This window comes from Octodon degus, unplaced genomic scaffold (genome assembly GCF_000260255.1).
Source record: "Octodon degus isolate 3935 unplaced genomic scaffold, OctDeg1.0 scaffold00074, whole genome shotgun sequence".
Taxonomy (NCBI): domain Eukaryota; kingdom Metazoa; phylum Chordata; class Mammalia; order Rodentia; family Octodontidae; genus Octodon; species Octodon degus.
Window position 1 is genome coordinate 7924893 of NW_004524650.1, and position 23910 is coordinate 7948802.

At 39.2% G+C, this 23910-nt stretch overlaps 1 protein-coding gene and 2 pseudogenes across 5 annotated transcripts in view; 1 reads left to right on the plus strand and 2 right to left on the minus strand.

Annotated features, from left to right (window-relative positions):
• The window catches only part of Mtf2 (metal response element binding transcription factor 2), a 79710-nt gene extending 64203 nt beyond the window's left edge, over window positions 1–15507 (minus strand). For 2 of the 5 annotated variants that reach the window (XM_004635725.2, XM_004635721.2), the window contains exon 1: window positions 15210–15507. Coding sequence is in view for 3 of the 5 variants with exons in the window: in XM_004635721.2 (XP_004635778.1) it covers window positions 15210–15214 (5 nt within the window). In the remaining 2 variants the exon portion in view is untranslated. The remainder of the gene's footprint in view (window positions 1–15209) is intronic. The other 3 variants (XM_023720263.1, XM_023720262.1, XM_004635726.3) reach the window with 3 other exon arrangements.
• On the minus strand, window positions 3647–4268 carry LOC105742798 (annotated as a pseudogene).
• Window positions 15508–20872: 5365 nt separating the features above from the next.
• Window positions 20873–22276, plus strand: LOC101583801 (annotated as a pseudogene).
• The last annotated feature ends 1634 nt before the right edge of the window (window positions 22277–23910 follow it).

Below are 23910 nucleotides of genomic sequence, written 5' to 3' on the forward strand. Positions count from 1 at the left end.
GCAGCAATTAACCACTAGGAAGAATGTATGCAATGTGTTAATTATTGAAACTGTCCTACCAATTTGGTTTGAAACTGTCTCATTGCTATTTGTTTCTGAATAAAATTATGGAAAAAAAAAAAAAAAAAGAGATGCTATTAGTGACAAAACAAGCATACACCCTAGTTCCAGTTGAGCAACACTAAAAAGAAATACATTTGACCACAAGGTTAAATTATGAAATTAAGTACCTAAGAACAGTACAAATTACAGATCAGCTGACTTGGAATCCAAATTGCCATTATAATGACTTACACGCAAAAACAGTCACATTATAAACCACCAATGTATGTACACTTTATGTCCCAAGCTGCTGAAAACTTCTACCTGAAACTAGCTATTTCAAAATACGCTTCTGAGTTAATCAGAACATTTTAACCAATTGAAACAATCTATCCCCAAAACCATTTTATAATAAAAAGGAAATGAAAATTCCTTAATGAAATTAAGAAAAATTTCTTAATGAAAATTACGAAAAACATGATTTTTATCTAAATTATTATTTGTTGAATGCCTCATGTATAGGGTATTATGCTCAGTATTAAACAAATACAGAAAGGTAGAGTACATATACAAAAGAACTACAGCCTAAGGAAATACACATGTCAAAAACTATATGCAACATAAATCCCATAATAACAGACATGAGAATAGGAGCAAAAGGCATGGTCAAATAGTTTCATCAAGACTCAGCTTTTATCTGAACAGGTAAGAGTCTATAATAGTTTCCCAGAAAAGCTTCAGAGAGACACCAAAAACCTTGGGGATGTACATGAAGGTGCAAAGTCACTCTCACGGCACCCAATTTTTAACAAAAGTTCAGTACTGTAGAGCTAAGGTTCAAATTATAGCAGAAAAAGTGGCAATGTAATACTGGACAAATGACTAGGCTATGAATGATAAAAGCTCCATTGAGGTAGGGGTTCTGTCTCTGTATCTTATTTATTGTTACATAACCTCTGAACTTAATATATAATAGGTTTTAAATTCTGGCTGAAAGCAAATGAATACGCCAAGGAGAAAAAAGACAGAAACCTAATAAACCTATGATAGCCTATAAATTAAAAAAAAAAAAAATGAATCAGGGCCAAGAATAAATTGAAATAACAATCCCTGTATAGAGGGGCTCTGAATAATCAAGGTATTACTTTATAAAAAGAAACAGCTGGATATGGTAGTATATGCCTGCAATACTACCACTGAGGCAGTAAAATCACCAAGAGTTTGAGGCTAGCTGAAGCTACACAGTGAGCTCGAGGGCAGCCTGAAATACACAGTGAAACCCTATCTCCAAAAACAAACAAACAAATAAAAAAAAAGCTTGGGGCTAGAGAGATAGCTTTAGCGCCTGCCTGGCAAATGCTAGGTTGCAAGTTGGACCCCCCAATACCATGGGAAAAAAAAAAAAGAAAAGGCGTTCAAACAAACTAGAAGGACCAGCCAATTAGATCAGTGGATTAAAGCAGCCTGATCCCCTGGCCTGCCATGCTGAGATAGCAATTGAGACTGGGTGTGGTGGCACGTGCCTATAATCCCAGCTCTTGAGAGGCAGTAAACAGGTGGATCACTAAGAGTCTGATCTAGTAGTGAGACCCTCAACACCCTGTGGACCCTTCCCTAAAATACAAAATGAAAAGAAAATGAAATGCAAGAGTGGTACATAGTATGTGAACAGGTATTAAAAGATTAATTTTAAGTGATATTGAAAACAAATGAGAGATTTAGTGTAACTACCAGGTTTTTAACTGGAATAACTGAGAATATGAAAAAAGGAAACTGAATCGTCTATACTTTATCCAAAAAAAAGATGTCTGACAAAATATTTACAACAATTGACTAAAAATGACTCCTAAAACAAGTCCTTTGTTCTTTGACTACATTACTGTGAGATGAAACCCCAATAAAAAGATCAACTTTCAAAATCTGAAAAATCAAGACATACACTTTCAAATATTTCATAGGCCAAAATAGAACAGAAATTATCAAGCTTTCTAAACAACAACCACAAAAAAAAAAAAAAGCAAAACTAGGATGATACAGTTAAAGTGTAAGTATCAAACTATGAGACCAGGTACATTCAGAACCTGAGGTGCACTTTTCAGACTTATAACCTACTGCTCAGACTTAAGACCCATCTTTTTAGGGGGGAGTACAGTTCTGTGCATCTTGTTTATAGAGTTTCAGTGTCTTTTTTGGTATAGTACACCATTTTTATACAGTGCTACTATCACTTTTGTTGATTATATTGTAAAGTATTTTTAGGTTGTTACATACTACAGTACATGTAAGAGTAATGCAAATAAAAGCAAAGTCATCAGGGTGGAGTGAACTTTGACTATTTCTTCATTCTAAATACTGTAGGGCTGGGAGATAGCTCAGCAGCTTAAGTGCCTGCCTAGTTAGCACAAAGTCCTGAGTTTAATTCCTGGTACCCAAAATAAATAAACAAATATTGTAATGTTCAAAATAAACACAATTTCTCCTTTAGTGATCAACTCAATGACTTAGTTGCAAGACCATAACTGAGTCATTCCACATTAAACTTGGTAATTGAAAATACTAATAAACTATCAAACATCTAAAGAAGATTAATCAGGAAATCTAGGAAGTAACTGGATACAAATATGCACAGCTGGAAAAGAAAATCAGACAGTGGGCTGGGGAGATAGGTCGGACATCTAAGCCCCTGCCTAGCAAGCTCACGGACCTGGTTCGATCCTTGGTACAGCATGCAAGTATTACATGCCGTGCTGGCCTCAGAATGGTTCTGAGCATGCTGGACAGCCACCCAAACCAGGCATGGTGGTGCACACTTGTAATCCCAGTGCTTGGGAGGCTGAGATATGAGGATCATGAGGAATCTGAGCTGTGTACAAGACCCTGTACTAAATAAACAAAAGATTAAAAAGAAAGATGGAAGGACAGAAGGAAGGAGAAAATAAATGGAGAGAGAGAAAGAAAGAAAATAAATAAATCAGCTATGGAAGTGAAGATACAAAGGTCCTAATACTGATATGTGAAGTTCTGGCTAGAAATGAGAAGTAAAATGGAATGGAGAAGACTTCACTCCATGAAGATGGCAGACAAGACCTCTTTTCTGTTTTTCTCCCATCAAAGCAAAACGTTAAAAAAAAATACTCCATAGTCAATCATATCACAATACAAGTGAAACCCCAAACCACAAAATGTGAAGATGAAGTATAGCCAGGCATGCGGCACATGCCTGTAATCCAAATATTCAGGAGGCTGAGGCAGGAGGGTCACTTTGAATTGGTCAGTCTGAGATATATAAACTGAGTTCACAGCCAGCCTGAACTGCACAGGAAGCCCATCTCAAAACATACACACACACACACACACACACACACAGAAGAATAAACACTTGAAAAATTAAACAACTTCCCAGCAGAAGGACCAATGAGAAGCAGACTCATTAGTTTGAAGAAACCCCAAAACACAGAAGAAATGGAACCACCAAATTCAAATTCCTGACATCAGGTAAATGCATTAAGAATGGAGTAATATGTAAAATCTTTATGTAATGACACTTAAAGACACCCTCTCTCCCCAAGTCATATTTTCTTTTTTTTTTCAGTCTCAGATACTGTTTAATAACCAAGATGCAAACTAATTTTAACAAGCCTAGGCCAATTCTATCAAAGGTGTCCGAGGTTAGCATGTCCGTTTTCAGATCCAGCTTCCTTTAACGTTTCGAAAGCTCATTTCACAACCAGTCCAGTCCTTCAAACAGACCTGTTCCTTGTGTAGTACAAGTCACTTGAACATAACATGTTCTGTTCCAAAGAGACTGAAGACCCAATTTATCTGTCATTTCACTGATGGCCATAGCTGTTTGCAAACAGCAGCTGCAACTGCATCTTGCAGCTCATCTCCTAAAGCATACTCTGTAGTACAGTTGCTCCTTTCTAAATTCTTTCACAATCATTGCTATCTACCACAAAAATAAGACCCTGGGTATTCTGGAAGTAATGCCTCCACAGAGGTCGAATTTTATCTTGACCACCAACATCCCACTCTGTGAGACAAATGTTCTTATATTCTACTGTTTCCACATTAAAACCAATGGTAGGAATGGTGGTGACTATCTCCCCTAACTTGAGTTTATACAGAATGGTCTTCTTGCCAGCAGCATCCAATCCAACCATCAGGATACGCATTTGCTTCTTACCAAACAGATAGGAGAAGAGCGAAGAGATGGTAAGGCCCATTGTGGTGGTGGCACTTGCAATGGGCATGAAAAGGGCTACATGCCAACCTGGGCCTTCACCTTCTACACTCTGGATAAAGAGAAGAGAACCGCCCGGGAAAGATGGTAGTTGGGACGACCGCAGGCCAATGGCATCCAAAGAACCACAGACTGGAAGCAGGGTGAAGAACTATTTGGGAGCTGGCATCTGGCATGGCAGCACCTGGCGCTGACTTTAAGGATCCGGGTGTGGCCATGTCATGCAGCAGACAAGGCAACTTGAGTGGCAGCCCGAACCCTCCAACGCAGAGAGAATCCAAGTCATATTTTCTATCTCACCAAATGTAGTTTGCTCTTTCAAGGAACTATATCAAGACAAACACAAAGCCAAGGGGTATAGCTCAGTGGCAGAGCATGGGCATACCATATACAAGGTCCTGTGTTTGATCCCCAGCACACACACAAAAAAATGAAACACAAAGAAGAGAAAGGGGAAAGGTAAGTTTTCTTTATAAATATATTTAAGCCAATAAATGAAAAAATGAGCAAATTTTTTAATCTCCGTTTTCTAACGTCTAATGAATAAATGGATCTAGGCATTGAGCATGAGTGTCTGGTAATAGTACAGCAAAAGTAGTAATCAGATGTTACATGCATCTTAATAGAATACATCATGTATGTGAAATAATCTTTTAAAAAGTAGAACCAAATTTTTTAAGTTTCTAGATCTAAAGACCAATTTATAGGAACTGTAGAAAAATATGTTCAGTCACACAATGGGGACACAATCAGTAAAAATAAAAGAAACCTACATGCCAAATGTGACCTGTTTCTCCCACAAATAAATTGCACAGAAAAAGGCAAAATATAAAAACTTGTAACTGAAAAAAACTTAAAATATATACTAAAACTATAATCATTAAGCTACATGCTTGTATATTAAGATTATAATGGAAAAAATTTTAAAAACTATAGCCCATGATGTGACTGTCTTTGGGAGACAGAAGGACTGAAACTCAGGCTTCTGGGTTGGATGGCAATGTTCTATTTCTTGACCCTGGTGTGGTTACAAAATGAATGATACACACCTGCATCTCAGCTATTCAGGAGGTGGAAGTAAAAGGAATGCTTGAGCACAAGACTTTAAAGCCAGTCCTGGTGACATGAGTGCCTCCCCCGATAAACAAAGCTCTTCCTACATAATGCACTTATATACTGATAGGTTTTAAAGGTGTCGCAGCAGAGAAACAGGCACAAGGAAAAAGGAAAATGGGCTTTATTATCTTGGAGGATGCAGAGAGACTCTGGGGAAGATAAGAAATTCTCCAGATTAGAACAAAGGGAGGCTGAGGCTTCTATGGGCTTTTGCCAGGGGCGGCATGAGGGGGATGCTTAGTTCTACCTGAGGAGCTGACTGGGGCCTTCCCTGAGGTGGTGGGAAGGGTGAAAGGAAACTGCACCCTGGGCTGAGGTGGAGAAGCGGAGAGGGGGTGTCTCTGGAAAGATAAGCTGTAGTTTTAAGGGCTTCAGCCATATTGGATGACCACCACAATAATTCAGTAATTCATACTAGGGCCATAATCTATCATATACACTGTACCTACTATCAAAACTACTGTACTCTTGCCTCCATTTTTTTCACAGTTGATTCTTCTAAGTACCTCTTATTGAAGTAGATTCAGTCTCAACATTCTGTCAGAAAATCCAGTTTTTAAAAATTTATCACTAGGCTGCAATTGCAGCTTAGTTCAGAGTACTTATCGAACGTGTGCAAGAAACTGGCTTTCTACATGCTAAAGAAAAAAACCTATAACCTACTATATTTTCCTCTAATTCTTTACTTTGAAAATGGACAAACAGGGCCAGCCTGATAGCTCAGCGGACTAAAGTACCTGCTTAGGCAGAGCACAGAGGCCTGGATTTGATCCCCAGCTTGCCTGCCATGCCACCCTCAGGGCACACTGAGAAGGCAACTGAGACTGGGCGTGGTGGCATGCACTTGTAATCCCAGCACTTGAGAGGCCAGAAACAGGAGAATCACTACAAGTCCAATTTACATAGTGAGACCCTGTAGACCCTGTCCTAAATACAGAAAAGAAAAGAAGAAAAAAAAAAAAGACAAATACAAGTAATCAAAAGAATATAATACTCAGTTTACTTTTCACTTAAGATTCACCAATTAATATTTCATGGACCTGGGAGATAGCTCAGAAGTGTAATCGCCTTCCTGGCAAGCACAAGGTCCTGAGCTGGATCCTTGGTACCACAAAATAAAAACAACAACACTTCACATTTCTTTCCCTCTCTTACTATCATACTCTTTTTTGCTCATTTAAAAGTTGCAGATATAACATTTCACCCTTAACCATTAGCATGTATTCCCTTAAAATGTTGAACATTTTTAACCAGGGCTGAATAAACTCATCTCCCTGGGACACAGATATAGCTCAGCGGCACAGCACTTACCTGGCAAGTACAAGTTCCTAAGTTCAACTCCTGGTACCCAAAATAAATAAGTAAACAAACTACCCACCCTTCTATTTACCTAATGATGGAGAATTCATGAAATGCTATCAAAAATGCTCCGACTGAAAGCCAATGGAGGAGCTGAAGTATTCATAAGAATCTTGAAACTAATGTGAAGACCAGAAAAAAATTTTCTCAAAAAAATTCTGTCTTGACAGAAATTGGCTTGTTTCTATGTTAAAAGCATCTTAATATATTAAAACTATAATTTTAAGCAAACAAAAAAAAAAAAACCACTTTGCCTGAATTAGCAAACTAGTACATGCAACAGATACTTCTCAAAGGTGGAAAGCTCAAGATGATTAAGACCTACTCCAGGCTCAAAAAACTGAAATCTGAAGACAGCTGGGTCATACTGTTCAAAAAGTTCAGGTCGGGGGCCAGGGAGATAGCTCAGCAGTCTAAGTGCCTGCCTGGCAAATGCAAAGACCCAGGTTCAATCCCTAGCACTGCATGCCAAGGTGGCAGCCACTGAAAACCCGGGCCCCCCGAAACCAGGCATGGTGGCGCGTGCCTATAATCCCAGCACTGGGGAGGCTGAAACAGGAGGATCATTGTGAGCCCAACCTACATAGTGAGACCCTGTACCAAATACATAAAATAAAAAATAAAAAGTTGAGGTCCCAGTGCTGGAAGCACTGCTCTTAATATGCAAAAAGCCATGGGTTTGATCCCTAACACCACCTAGAAAAGGTGCTGTAACTACACTATATGAAAAACCACTAAAGCACAAAAAAAAAAAAAAAAAAAAAAAAAAAAAAAATTAGGTAGGAAAGGTAATACACAACTATAATCCAGCTACCCAAGAGGTTGAAGCAGAAGGCTTATAAAGTCATGCCCCATTTATGAAGAATCTGCATTGAAATTAAAAATGAAAAGGGTTAGGGATTTAGTTCAATGTTCTCTAGTGTCTCTGTCTCCGTGTGTGTATATCTGTCTCTCTTGTGCCCTTATCTAAAATTTTCATCATTGCTGCTACCTATACACTTTCATAAAGACCCGGTTAAAGGTCTACTGTGGCACTTCTTCAGACGGTAGGGTGATAATTCACAGAAAACAGAAGCTACAAAACATGCAATTCCTCAACCTTCTCCATCAAAGCACTTACCTCATCCATTTCTCTAAGGACATGCCTCTTCTCTCCAGTATTAGAGAGAGATTTCATATCCTCAAGCATCTTACTTCATCAATAATCTCCCTTCCTTTATTTTAAATTCCCTCCAACTCTCCTTGGTGCAAACCTGCCATAATCAAAATCAAATTAAACAAAAATCCTTACAACAAACAAACAAAACTTCATACATATTACTTTTCTATGTTCCTGACTCTTTTCAACAATAAACATAAAAAAGTACTTTCCATTTATTACTATGCAAGCTTACTTTTGTCCTGATCACTATTCACTGTAAAGGCCTCTGAATGACCAAATACCAGACATTTTAATTTCAACTCTTGTTGTACCAAATCTGTATAACTGATAATTATGACCTAGTTCCTGAATTTTATTTCCCTTGGTTTCTTCTACCTACAGTATGTGATATTTCCGCCTTCTCTGACGATTTCAGTTTTCTATACCGCTTGCTGCTTCCTCATGAGACAATTCTAAACACTGGAATTGTCTAAGGTTCCCTCCTTTTGTTCTACATATTTTGCTCATCTTAAGTAGTCATGTTCTACTGCCTTACCTGAATTTTCTGTTAACAATTTCTAAATCTCTTATTTCCAGCTCAGCCTAGGTTGAAAAGTTTCAGATCCTCATTTTCAATTGCACACTCTCTACCTGGATTCTCCTAACACTTTTCCCTTAACAATCAAACTTATGAAACATATCCCTTCTTCCAGTACACCCTATGATGCTATTCTTATCTGACCATTTCTCAAGTTAGAAATTTATACATGCATCCATTCAATACTGCCAGCACATACATAGAGATGAGTGTCAACAGTTACTGGGCAGAAATCATTAGAGAAAATACTGAGGCATCTTTTGTTTCTCCTACTTTACTACCAAACGGTTGTGGGAAAAGGTAGGTTAGACAACAAATTAGTCAGTCAGGTTCACCTTATTATCCAAAGTAAAATTCAAAAGATTTGTTCTACCTAAACATACATATTGTATAACCCAGTACTAACCGTTACATATTCTCCTATGGATTATTTATTTAAAAACTCAATGTCTTTTATTCAAAATTGCCTCAAAAAATAACGAACTACTTAGAAATAAATATAACAAGAATAAAAAATTAAAAACAGACTGGGTGGTGGGCATGGAGGCACACACCTGTAATCCCAGCACTCGGGGAGGCTGAGACATGAGAATTAATGTGAATTTGAGGCCAACCTGGGCTACAAACTTGAGTTCAAGGCCAGCCTAAACTACACAGTGAAAACTGTCTCCAAAAAGCCAAATAACAGCAATCATAATAATAACTGTAATAAGAAAAAATAAATTGGCCATAGTGGCGCACAATGACAGTCTCAACACTCAAGAGGAGGCAGGAGAACCAGATCAAGCCCAACCATGGAAACTTAATGACTTATAAAGAACCTCTGTCTGAAAAGAAAAAATTGGGGCCGGCGAGTTCGGGCAAGCTTAGGCAAGCTCAGAGACCTCGGTTGAATCCCCAGCACCACATGCCACACCAGCCTTGCCCCAATGGCAGGCTGAGCCAGCCAGAGTCAGGCAGGCACAGTGGCATACTCCTGTAATCCCAGTGCTGGGGAGGCTTAAAGCAGGAGGATCACCATGATCCCGAGCTGCATGAGGATGTGGCTCAAGGGATTCAATACTCAGGGCCACAAGCAAGGAAGCAAATAGGTACACAAACAATAATAAATGCAAAGACTCATACAACATAATATCTGAGAAACTACATAAGACATAAAAAGAATCCCATTTTCATGGATGCTAACAATGTTAAAATGGTAATTCTCCCCAAATCAATCTAAAGATTCAATACACTACCTACTAAAACCTCTGCTGTGTGTTTTGCAGAGACTAAAAAGAATGAACCTAATAGTCCCATGGAAAAAAATCATGGAACCAAAATAATCAAAAGATCTTTAAAAAGAACAAAACATGAGCTCATACTGCTTAATTTCAGGACCTACAATGAATCAACAGTAATTAGACATTATGGTACAATCATAAAGATTAGGCAATAAACTTAAGAATCCAGAAACCTTTACATGTATGGTCAATTTATTTATTTATTTACTTATTTATTTCTTTATTTTTGACAAGACTGCCACAATAGTGGGCAAAAAATACTGGCACTGAGAAACTGATATCTGTATGCAAAAAACTAAAACTGGATCCCTACATCACATACAAAAACAGTTAAAATTCAAAAAATATCCTAGGGCTGGTGAGATGGCTCAGTGGTCTAAAGCACCTACTTAGAACAAGCTAAGCTAAGCTAAGCACAGGGACCATGGTTCGATCCCCCAGCACCACATGCCAGCCAGCCCCGCCCCCTGGTGGGCTGAGCTGGCCACACACACACACACACACACACAAAATAAATAAATAAATAATAAAAATTTAAGCAAAAAAAAAAGTATCCTAGATCTGTGTGTAAACACTAAAACTAAAAAAATACTTAAAGCATTGGAGTGTTTCCTTCATAGGCAATGGTTTATCAAATATAAAAAAAGTATAAGCCAAAGGACCTGGGAAGTTAGTGGTAGAATACTGCCTAGCAAGCATGAAGAATCAGTTGACTTCAACATTAAAAAATTTTAGCCAAGTGCAGGATACATCTGTAATTTAGGAGGCTGATATAAGAGGGTCACAAGTACAAGTAGGAACAACTTAAGTGAGACCCTGTCTCAAAAAATAAAAAGGGGTTACAGAAGTAATTCAATAGTGGAACACTTGCCTAGCATTTGACAGATCCTGGGTTCAAAATCCCCTGCAACACACACAAAAATGGGGAGATGGGGAGGATATGTCAAACAGAGAATTCTCCAAATGAAGTATATAAATGATTAATAAGTAAACAGAAATATGTTCGACTTGATTAGCCATCAAGGAAATATAAGTCAAAACCACGATGAAATACCACTTTACACTCCTCAGGATGCTTATAATCAAAAAGACAATAATAAGTAACAATGTATATGTAGAAAAACTGGAAACTTCCTAATCAGTGGTGGGATTTAGAACAGTGTGCTCTCTTTTGGAAAAGTTCCTCAAATGTTAAGCATATAGTTAACCATCTGACCCAACAACTCCACTCCTAGATAATATCCAAGAAATGAAAACACGTGCCCATACAAATCCTACACATATTCACCACAGAACTGTAATAGTCAAAAAATGGCAACAAGTGGACAAGGTGCCACATGCTTCTAATTACAGCATTTTACAGTCGACCAGATAGCTCAGCGGACTAAAGTGCCTGCTTAGGCAGAGCACAGCAGCCAGGATTCAATCCCTGTAGAGCTGTATGGGCCCCACCCGTGGGGCACGCTGAGAGGGCGACTAAGACTAGGCGTGCATCTGTAATCCCAGTGCTTGGGAGGCTGAAAACAGGAGAATCACTCAAGTCTGATCTATGTAGTGAGACCCTGTAGACCCTGTATGAAAGAAAGGAAGGAAAGAAGGAAGGAAGGAAGGAAGGAAGGAAGGAAGGAAGAAAAAAAAAAAGAAAGCAAGCAAAAAAAGAAGCAAATTAATTATTCTGGGAGGCTGAAGTAGAATGACTGTAAATTTGACCTCAGCCTGTGCACTTAAGTGAGACCCTGTCTTTTATTTAAGATAAGATCTTACTATGCAACTCAGGCTGGCCTTTTACTCACTGTATAGCCCAAGCTGGTCTCAAACTCCCAAAAGTACTCCTGCCTCAGCCTCCCAAATGCTGGGGTTCCACGAATGTGCCACCTCACCCAGCTGAGATCCTGTCTTATAAAAGAGTTGGGGATGTAGCTCAATTTAAGGCCTTGGGTTCAATCACCAGCACCAAATGAAAAAGAAAGGAAACTAAATGTTCATTGTTTATGAATTTGCAAACAAAAGGTGTATTATCATCAAGTGAAATAGAGTGGTAACACACATCACGATTTGGATGTACCTGGAAACACTATGCAAAGTTAAAGGAGACAGACAAAAAAGGCCATATATTGTAATGATTTCATTCAGATGAAATGAGAAGAGACAAATTTACAGACACATAAAAAGACTAGTGGTTACCAGGGGCTTATGGGAGAGAATGACTGACTGCTAGTGAATACAGATTTTTTTTTTTTTTTTTTTTTTGGCAAGAAAATGCTGATACTAAATAGCAAGTGTTATACAACTCTGTGGGCACACTACAAATTAAATTGTATATACCTTTAAAGGGTACAAGTGAATTAGGTATGTATAAATATGTGTGAATTCTATCTCATGAAAACATTAAAAACTGTATAGCTTAAGATTTATAGATTTTTGTATTTGTTTTACTTAAAATAATAAAAATGACGGCCAGCCAGCTAGTTCAACAGACTAAAGGGCCTGCTTAGGCAGGCACAGGGACCAGGGGCATGCTAAGCCTGCCACTGAGACTGAGCGTGGAGGCCGGTGGGGAGATGGCTCAGTAGAATAAGCGCTTCCCCAGCAAGCACAAGGGACTGAGTTCAATCCCCAGTTCAGCAAAAAAAAAAAAAGAGAGAGAGAGAGAGAGAGAGAGACTGAGTACGGTGGTACATGCCTATAATCCCTGCACTTGGGAGGCTGAAAACCATATGAGCCCGATCTGTGTAGTGAGACACTGTAGTAAATACATTAAATAATAATCTAAAAAATGCAGTGAGGTGCGGGGGGAGGTATAGAAGCAAGAATAGAAATATTGAAGTTCATTATACTGTTTTGGTGCACTCTGTATGTTTGAGATTTTTCCTTAAGTTTTTTAACTTAAGTATAAAAATAATTTTTAAAATAATTTTTAAAAGGCAAATTTTTATTCTCAACATCCATCTTAATATCAGAGCAGACTCTTACATCTTAAAAGACGAAAAAAGTCACCACTTTATTATTCTTTTGCAATGTTACATGAAAACAGATACAACAGAAGACATGCTGTATAGCAAAAATGAAGAATACTTGATGTGGAAGTGCACAAAGAAAACATGAACTTCTCCAGTTCTATGATTAATAAATGTGACAACTTCTAATACATACATGGATGCAAGAACACACTGTTGTACAATACAATAGTTTCAGCTACAATTATGTGAATACTGGTTTGAATGAGTTAAATTCTAAGTTCAGTTCTTGTTCTCACTAAACTTTTCTAATTTAAATACCTACAACATGGCTAATGGCTTTCTGGATAAAGAACTAGAACGCTGACATCACTGCATAAAGTTCTACCGGACAGTAGTGTTCCAAAAAAAAGAATCCACAAAGAAATTCACCAGGTTACACATGTTATGCAACTCTTCAAGAGGCAAATTTCCTCGGGTGCTAATACAAATTAGTAGTATATTTTGAAGTATGCTCAAATTAAGACGTAAAATATGAATAAGGCAAATTGGCTTTACAAATATCTAAGGGAAAGGTCTATTTATAACCCATGATGTGTAAGGGTTAATGACACAACAGAATACACAGAATAAAATTCCTTTCTGAACAGAGCTTTGAGGCAACACAGAGTTATTAAATTTGTTTCATCCATGGGAAAAGTTTAATTAGATAATTTCTAAACATAGTGAAAACTGCTTATGTACTTAATTCTGGTAGGTATCAACTTCCGTTAATGACCATTAACATAAATATACAGTATCAGGAAGCAGGTTCATTCTTAATTCAAATATTTAGAACATTTTTAGCACTTTAGAAAAAAAAGTGAGCAAATTTTAAGCTGTGAGTTCAAATATATTTTTATACTTAGGAACCCAAAAACAATAACAACGTTTCACCTTGCGTTCTCGCTCAAGCTATTACAGCAAATACCCGTGGAAATGAAATAGTATCTTCAAAAGAAAAAAGTGCTTTACATTAAGAAATTTAAAACCAACTCTTTCCTTGCCCCAAACTAAAAGCTCCATTTAAAGACCAAACCTTGGGCCAGGGAGTTAGCTCAGTAGAAAAAGCGCTTCCCTGGCAAGCACAAGGGCCTGAGTTCAATCCCCGGTTCAGCAAAAAAAAAAAAAAAATTTAAATTTAAATTTAAAAAAAAGACCAAACCTCTGAAAAATATTACTTAAAAATTTGAGTACATTTTATCTACAATACTTCTAAACTGAAAACATGCACCCTCCCAAAAAAAGGAATTTTCAAGAGAAAACTTAAAACACTGAAAATAAAACCACCTTGTAGGCAAGGTACTACACAGGAGGGTCACAAGGAATCAATGGAAAAAGTTACTACTAAACATCTGGTGTCAAATTCAGCCACTATTTACATATTTCTAAATCTGTATAGCCCTCACATGGTGCTTTCCCATGTTATACACAGGCCCACATAACTTTCCATATTCGAATATTAGTCAGGTTCTACCACTAACCAAAGTTAAATTCTTTAAAGAATAAAGTAATATTCCATAACATAAGTAATATTCCCATTGTTCACAAACCCTCACTGTTCATCAAATCACCCTGATAAATCCATCTGTTCCTGCTACTTGCTTCCAAACAAAAATTCTAGCAACCAAGGACACCAAATTGTAAAACAGTTAAGTACTCTGGCACTACCCAAGCATGTTGTTAAGAAATCTTGGCAAATTTGTTTAAAATCCTTTAAACCTTTAATTACTTCAGTTGTAAAAACGAATCTACATCCCCTACAGGTAAGAGCTGAATCTGCTAAACAGAAAGAAAAAAAAGCCTTAGATTTTCGATACACTCCAAACATAATGCACCTCCCTCTAATCTCATTTTGCCTCTCACCTCTTCCCTTTAAGCTTTCACGATTGCTTCCAAGCCCCACTTCAGTGTTCCCCGCCCCTCACCCTCATACTCTATCCAAACCCTCCAACCCCGAGCCCTTTACTTCAATTCCATACAATTCTATCACCCTCAGGTTCCAGGATGTTACTTCCCTTTGCGCCCCCTTTAGTCCCAGGCAGCCCCACCACTTGGATCCCCAAATCTCGCTGGGGCCCCGTTTCCTAACGGCTCCTCCCTCTGTTCCCCCACCCACTCGCCACCAGGTTGATCCTGCCCCTCCAACCGTCTCCCGCCCCCAGGTTCCTTCCTGCCCTCCCAACACAGCTTTCCTGTGTCAACGATGCATCTTGTTCCTCCAAAGGACGGCACCGTAACGCCCAGCTCGTTCCTTTAATTCCTATTTCCAACATTAAACTATTTTGAGTCCATTTTTTTCAGGATACACATAAACGGATGCTCCCCTCCCCAATCTCCATCCTTCCCTTTTATACTTGCTTCCTTTCTTTCTCCACCCTCCACCCCCACCTTCTCCGGAAGAGTCTGTTCCCAGGCCAAGGTCTCTCACCTCATTCGGTCACTTCAGTGGTGCCAACCGCTTCATACAGGAAAAAAATAACCAATCACGTCCCTGTGGCGCTTCCCCTGCGACTCCGAGCACTTACTGGGCACCCGCCCCACCGGGAACCCCGCACATACGCACGCACAAACCGAGGTCCTTGGGGACGAGGGTTAGGGACAGAGTGAGCGTTCTTACACCGGCCTCAAACACAGCCCACTTCGCTACAGCCCTTCGCCATTTTGGTTTCCCGCGGACTGCCGGTGCATTCTGGGAGCGCGGAGCGACTCCGCGGCCGAATGGCAGCTCTCCAGGGCCGCGGAGAGGCGGGACTGCCGGCGAGCGCGGAGGAACACCGCGCTCTGCGTCTCCGGCCTGGACTGAACAAAGAAGGACTCTTTAACGTTGCGGTGTGACGAAGTCCTTCCGCCGCCGGTGCTAACACAATAGTGAGCGCTGCGCTCCGGGATTTTGCCTGTGGTACGCTGTTTGTATTATTAAAGGAAAGCGCGGGGTCTGCTTTGCGTGCAGGTTTTCATCGCTAGGAAATATGACAGTGCTCGGTGCATTTTCTGGATTTCCTTGTTCAGACTCCTCTGCTAAGGCGCCGTTTCTTATTCCTTTACTTTGAGGCCTGCTGTTAAAATTTCCCTTCAGGGAGGAGAACCAGGATGCCAAAATTAGATTTATTCAGCTAATGCGGTCCGAACGCCTTACCAGGAGCTGCTTTGTATGGAAGGTTTTTGCGTAACACACACACACACACACACACACACACACACACAATCACAATGAAAGGTCTTTTTTTATGATTACCCGATTTCCAGTATTTCCTAATTGTAGTGAAATCTGATAATCAGGTATGAAGTTTTTTGTCATGTTTTTGTTTTTGTTTTTTTTCCATGCATAACTTTCTTACCAAGGCAAACCCTTAGCCTGCTGCCAACAGGGATCCTGACTGATAAACTAAGAGCGCATGCTTGTCTTTTTAGCTTATTTTTGGGTATGTATAACCTACTCTATTAAATATAGTATTTTTATAATTTTGTCAAAACATTTTAAGTCATTTTATGTTTTTGTCCCATGTTCCCTCGAGGATAATGAATATTACAGGTTGTTTTCTTTATGAAAAAGTACCTCCTGGAACCTATGCTACTTTTGCTCATATTTCATATTCCTGATAATCTGTAATCTCAGAATTTAGCAAATAAGCATTTTTTTATCCAATATCATCCAATATACCAGTACTCGTCAATATTTGAAATACCTTAGTAATACCCTTCCACTCTGCTTTTCCTGAGCGATGGTCCTAATCATTTAAATCTGCCTTCTTACTTTAGCCCCACCATATCTGCTGCCTTTCAGATTTCACTTTGAGGGCCGGCCAGATAACTCACTGGATTAAAGCGCCTGCTTAGGCAGACACAAGGACCAGGTTTGATCCCAGGTGTGCTGTGCCATGCAGTGTTGGCCCCGCCCCTAGGGCCTGCTGAGATGGTGATTGAGACTGGGCATGGTGGTCCACGGGTGTAATCCCAGCCCTTGGGAGGCTGAAAACAGAAGGATCACTATGAATCTGATCTGTATAGTGAGATCCTATAGACCCTATACTAAATACATTTTTAAAAAATCACTTTATCTCAATTCTATAATATAATTTCTAATGAATTTGTCCTTAATGCCCTTTGTAGATGGGGAAAAGTCTTGATTAAAAGACATACCAAAAAGGACATACAATTAAAAACTGAATAAATCAGAATATTTGCTTCATAAATAAGCCTAATCATAGAACCTCAGTATTGGGATACATTTGGTCTAAATAGCCCTCAAAATTTGTGTCAAGTTATTAGGCCTCAACTTAAATATGTTCAATGATTTCAGTGAATCAGAGACAGTCATTTTACTCTCAAAAACACTAACACATTGGTCTCGGTAGGGGTTGTTCCAAGCCTCCAGTGAGCCTGAAGCCTCCTATAGTACTGAACCCTATGCATACTATTTTTTCTATAAGTACAATGATAAAGTTTGTTAAGCCCAATAAAAGATTAATAACAATAATAAAAATAAAATCATTACAAAAATGGACTGTAATAAAAATGAGTGCAGTCTCTCTTCTTACCTTTTCTCCCCTTGTCCTATCCACTCTCAAAATATCTTTGTGTAGGCCTTAACTCAGCTTTTATTTCTTTCCTTATTAAATTGAAAGCATTCACCTTTTCACTTAAAGGAAGCACTTCACAGCTTCTCTTTGTCTTACTCAAATTGCTATCATCATCATCACTCTGCACTTTGTCGCCTTTAAGCAGTAGCATGACAGTCTGGTGACTGCAACACTGAGTGACTAACAAGCAGGTAGTATATACACAGGATATGCCGCTTAGTGTGTTGACTCAGGTCTCAGGTAGGACAGCAGGACAGTGAAATTTTATAATGCTAATGAAAAAGGCATGCAGTTTAAAAATTATGAATTATTCATTTCTGGAATTTTTCATTTAGTATTCTTAGGCCATGGTTCACTACAGGTAACTGAAATATCAGAAAGCTGAACTGCAGATAAAACAGTGGATTACCACAATTAGATAATTTGTTCATATATATTACATATGTAAAATATATTTTCCCTTCTTGTAATTTTCACTTATTGATCACTTTACTCATAAAAATTATTTCAATCCCTTGTAAATTAAAGAATTCAATACTTCTACCTAAAAAATGTACCTCTTATAGTTACCTATTTCTATGATCACTGATTTTATTAAAAATGTTCTGGGGCCGGGGAGATGGTTCAGTGGAAAAAGCACTTCCCGGGCAAGCTCAAGGGCCTGAGTTCAATCCCTGGTTCCGCAAAAAAAAAAAAAAAAAAAAAAAAATGTTCTATTCTTTTGTCTAGACACATAATAAAAATACACACTTGTACCCTTGAAATTAAATAAGACCAAGTGACTTGCTTTAACCAATAAAAGGAGAAAGGAAGTGATGGGCCAGGGAGATAGCTCAGCAGGCATAAGTGCCTGCCTTGCAAGTACAAGGTCCCAAGTTCAATCCCTAGTACCACACAAAAAGAAAAAAGAGAATGATGTAAGTCATTTCCTAGGAGAATCTTCAAGAAATGGAGACATATCTCTATCCATTGCCCTAGTATCTGTGGAAGCTTGTGTTGAGATGGGCATTTTAGGTCCTTAAATGACTATAATAAGCAAAGATTAGAGTTATTTGACACAGTCCACTTTTAGAATATTTCCATTATCCCAACCTAAAATCCATTATACCCATTTTCTGTCAATCCTTCCCACTCTACTCTATTTGTTGCTACAGATTTTATATAAATGAATTTGTATATTGTGTAATCTTTGAATCTGGCTTCTTTCATCATATTTTTAAAATTCTTTCATATTGTACCACTCAGTAATTCTTTTCTTCTAATCATTCACTACAACTCCATTATATGAATGTACCACATTTTATTCATCTATCTGATGGAGGACATTTGGAGTAGTTCCATTATTTAATTATTAAGCAGAAGTCTGCTATGAGCATTTACATTCAAGTCTTGGTATAGACATTTGTTTCTGTCTTAAGTATATTTCTAAGAGTAGTTGACCCAAAATGTGCACAAGGAGTAAGGGTTCCAATTTTTCCACATCAGTGCTATTACTTATAATTTTCTCTTTCTGATACTTTTCATTGTAGTGATAGTGACATGGTATTTGAAACCATAGTGAGACCTCATGCTTGCCAGCCTAATGATGTGCATTCTTTATGTGTGCTTATTAGCTGTTCATGTATCTTTTTTTTTTTTTTTTTTTTGTATTTTAGGGAAGGATCTACAGGGTGTTCAGGGTCTCACTACTAGATTGGACTCATAGTGATCCACCTGTTAACAGCCTCCCAAGAACTGGGATTACAGCCGCGTATCACCATACCCAGTCTCAGTTGCCGTCTCAGCACGCCCCGGGGTCAGGGCCAGCACGGCAGGCCCAGGAATCAAACCCCTGTTCCGTGTGCCTACTTGCAGGCACTTTTATCCACTGAGCTATTTGGCCAGCCCTTTGTTCATGTATTTTTATTAGTGTATGTATTCAAGTATTTTGTCTTTGTTGTTCGTTGTTATTGTTATTTTGACTTGTTACAAAACAGATGGGCCCCAACTTCCCAAATTCTGGAATAACAGGTATATTCCACCACACTAACTCTTTTTGCCCCATTTTTTGACTGATATTTGTCTATTTTTAAATTTTCTTCTAGAAATTTTATAGTTTTGGGCCGGGGAGATGGCTCAGTGGAATAAGTGCTTACCTGGCAAGAGCAAGGGCCTGAGTTCAATCCCCGGTTCCGCCAAAAAAAAAAAAAAAGAAAGAAAGAAATTTTATAGTTTTTTTGTTTTGTTTTGTTTTTTGTATTGTTAAGAATCAAACTCAAGACCTTGTGCTTGCCAGGCAGGCACTTATGCCACTGAGCTATCTCTCTGGCCTGAAATCGTACAGTTTTTTAAGTACTACATTTAGATCTATGATCCATTTTGAGTTAATTTTTGTATATAGAAGGTGAATTTATAGTCACCTTTTAGCATGCAAATATTCAATTGGAAAAATAAACTATTATTGTATTAAGCCATTATAATGTGGAATTGTCTGCCATATAGCATAGCTTATTGTACTTTGGCTGGTACAGTCTAGCCATAGTAACGTGGCTTTTTTTTCTTTTTTGGTACTGAGAATCAAACTCACAACCTCATGCTTGCCAGGCAGATGCTGTGCCATTAAGTTATATTCCTGGCTCTAGCTATGGTGATATATAACAGAACTCAGTGATAATGTTGAATTACCATAAGCAAAATATTTAAAATATTAGATAATTCTCAAATTCTGTTATTGAAATGCAATGAGGAATGTTTTAAAATTCTGTATTTAGAAACAGGCAAGCTCACAATTATAACTGCTAGTCTTTTATAGAAAACTGGTAGAAGGTTTTTGACATTTTTCAGTGTGCAGAAAAAGAAATGCAAATAATCAGACAAAAGGCCATTGAGATAGCTCAGTGGCTAAGCGCCTTCTTAGGAAACACAGGAACTGGGGTGTGATCCCCAGTCACAAAGGCTACACCAGCCCTGCCCCTAGGCATGCCCAACCAACCAACGAGACCTGGCGTGGTGGCACATGCCTGTAATCCCAGCTCTGGGGAAGCTGAAAACAAAAGGATCACTAGGAATCCAGGCTACCTAGTGAGACCTTATACTAAATACATAAAAAAAAAAAATTTTTATCAGATGTTAGAAAAGTCAAAGAAAGATACTTTATGCCCTTAGTTTGTTTTCATATGTCTGAAACGAACATCTGAAACATTTAATGAAAAAAACAATAAAATGAAAAAGATAAGTATCCATATATGACATGAACCCTGCTACTATCCCCACTAATTGTTACAAAAAATGTATGTAGCAAATTTAAACTTCCTGTTTATCACTTCCAAATTCACCCTTCATTATTGGGTTTGTGAAACATTTTTCTCTTAGCAGCTGACAGGATGTTAAGCTTTGTCAGAGGAGGATGCTGCAGATTCCATGCAGCTATATGACTGGAGTGTCCAGTGCTCACTTTGGCAGCACAAATAGTAAAATATAGCTTTTTGCAACGGGTTTGCCGCGAGAGCACAGGCGTAGTGAAGGCCACCACTAAATCGAAGACAACATGGGAAAGGAAAAGACCCACTTTAATATCGTCGTCATCGGACACGTGGACTCCGGCAAGTCCACCACCACCGGTCATCTGATCTACAAATGCGGTGGCATTGACAAAAGGACCATTGAAAAATTTGAGAAGGAGGCTGCTGAGATGGGGAAGGGTTCCTTCAAGTATGCCTGGGTGTTGGACAAGCTGAAAGCCGAGCGTGAGCGTGGTATCACCATTGACATCTCCCTGTGGAAATTCGAGACCAGCAAGTATTATGTGACCATCATCGATGCCCCTGGACACAGAGACTTCATCAAAAACATGATTACAGGCACATCACAGGCTGACTGTGCTGTCCTGATTGTTGCTGCTGGTGTTGGTGAATTCGAAGCTGGTATCTCCAAGAACGGGCAGGCCACTGAGCATGCCCTTCTGGCTTACACACTGGGTGTGAAACAGCTAATTGTTGGAGGTAACAAAATGGATTCCACGGAGCCACCCTACAGCCAGAAGAGATACGAGGAAATTGTTAAGGAAGTCAGCACCTACATTAAGAAAATCGGCTACAACCCTGACACCGTAGCTTTTGTGCCAATTTCTGGTTGGAATGGTGACAACATGCTGGAGCCAAGTGCTAACATGCCTTGGTTCAAAGGATGGAAGGTCACTCGCAAGGATGGCAATGCCAGCGGAACCACACTGCTTGAAGCTTTGGATTGCATCCTCCCACCCACTCGCCCCACTGACAAGCCTTTGCGGCTGCCCCTCCAGGACGTCTACAAAATTGGTGGTATTGGCACTGTCCCTGTGGGCCGAGTGGAGACTGGTGTTCTCAAACCTGGCATGGTGGTCACCTTTGCTCCAGTCAATGTCACAACTGAAGTCAAGTCTGTTGAAATGCACCATGAAGCTTTGAGTGAAGCTCTTCCTGGGGACAATGTGGGCTTCAACGTCAAGAACGTGTCCGTCAAAAATGTCCAGCATGGCAATGTGGCTGGTGACAGCAAAAACAACCCACCAATAGAAGCAGCTGGTTTCACTGCTCAGGTGATTATCCTGAACCATCTGGGCCAGATCAGTGCTGGCTATGCCCCTGTCCTGGATTGTCACACAGCTCACATTGCTTGCAAGTTTGCTGAGCTGAAAGAAAAGATTGATCGCCGGTCTGGTAAGAAGCTGGAAGATGGGCCCAAGTTTCTGAAATCTGGTGATGCTGCCATTGTTGACATGGTTCCAGGCAAGCCCATGTGTGTCGAGAGCTTCTCTGATTATCCACCTCTGGGTCGTTTCGCTGTTCATGATATGAGACAGACAGTTGCTGTGGGTGTCATCAAAGCTGTGGACAAGAAGGCTGCTGGAGCTGGCAAGGTCACCAAGTCTGCCCAGAAAGCTCAGAAGGCTAAATGAATATTATCCCTGACACCTGCCACCCCAGTCCTAATCAGTGGCGGAAGACCGGTCTCAGAACTGTTTCTTCCAATTGGCCATTTAAGTTTAATAGTGAAAGACTGGTCAATGATAACAATGCATCGTAAAACCTTCAGAAGGAAAGGAGAATGTTTTATGGACCATTTTTTTGTGTGTGTGGCAGTTTTTAAGTTATTAGTTTTTAAAATCAATACTTTTTAATGGATACAACTTGACCAAAAATCTGTCACAGAATTTTGAGACCTATTAAAATAAAGTTTAATGAGAAAAAAAATAGTAAAATATAAGAGGAGTTTCTTTCCTGGTTCCAGTGTGCTGTCATAGCAGGCTTCTGCAGTCTGTGCAGCTCCCCTGGACCTCAGATCCTGTAACACATGGAGCTTCCTCAGGAGCTAGCCCCTACAATATGGAAGCTTTTATAGCATCAGAACCTTCCAGTACAGGTGGCTTCTCCAGTATCCATTTCCTGCAGTACGCAGTGGCAAACAGCACTAACAGCTGTCACCCTCCTGGGAAAGTATTGCAAAGAGTGTCTCCATAACTTCCCCAGAAAGAGAATTTTCTGATACTCTAGAGGACATGGCAAGTTTTAGAAGACAAGTTTCCAGAAAGTTTTGTTGCTGCAGCATCACAGGAACTTCTCTGCCATTAATTAATCTGCTCCTTTGCCCTTTCTATTATAGTCTGAATCTTGTCTAAGTGTGTGTGGGTGAGGGAAGGTCTCTCCTGATTTTATAGTCTGGATCTGTAATATTTCCCCAAAGCCTCATGGGCCCAAAGATGGGTTTTATGGAAGTTAATGGACAATGAGGGTGATACAGCAGACCTGCTGTTAGCAGGTGGGCCTGCTTTGAGGCAGAGCACTGGGATATGACCTAGAAGAGGTCATAAGGAAAACCTGAAAGCTTTCCCTCTAAAATAAGGAATAAGATATCCACTATCACTACTCCTGTTCAATTTAGTTCTCAAAACATTAGCCAGAGTGGAATCAGGCAAGACAAAGAAATAAATGGGTATGTATAGGAAAAGAAAGATGACATGATTCTCCACATAAACAACTCAGAAATTCCACCAAAGACTCCTACAATAATCAAATTCAATAGTGTAGTGAGACACAAAGTCAGCACACAACAATAGCATTGCTGTACGCTAATAATAAACTCAAGAAAGAAATTGGGGAAACATTAACTTTTACATTAACAGCAAAAAATTAAATATCTAGAAATTAACCAAATCAAGGAAGTGAAAGAACTCTACAATGATAACTATAGTACTAAGAAAAGGAGATCAAAGAAGACCTCAGAAAATGGAAAGGGATATAAGCTAGTGCCTGCCTGGCAATCACAAGGTCCCAAGTTCTATTACCAGTACTGCAACAGAAAAAAGAAAGAAAGAGACAGAAACATGGACAGACAGGAAGGAAGGAAGGAAGGAAGGAAGGAAGGAAGGAAGAAAGGAAAAGAAAGACAGACAGACAGACAGACAGACAGACAGACAGACAGACAGACAAAAATCCCATTCCTGGATAGGCAAAACCAATGCAGTCAAAATGGCCAAAACCGATATGCAGATTTAATGTGATCCCAATAAAAATTCCAATAGAGTCATCACAA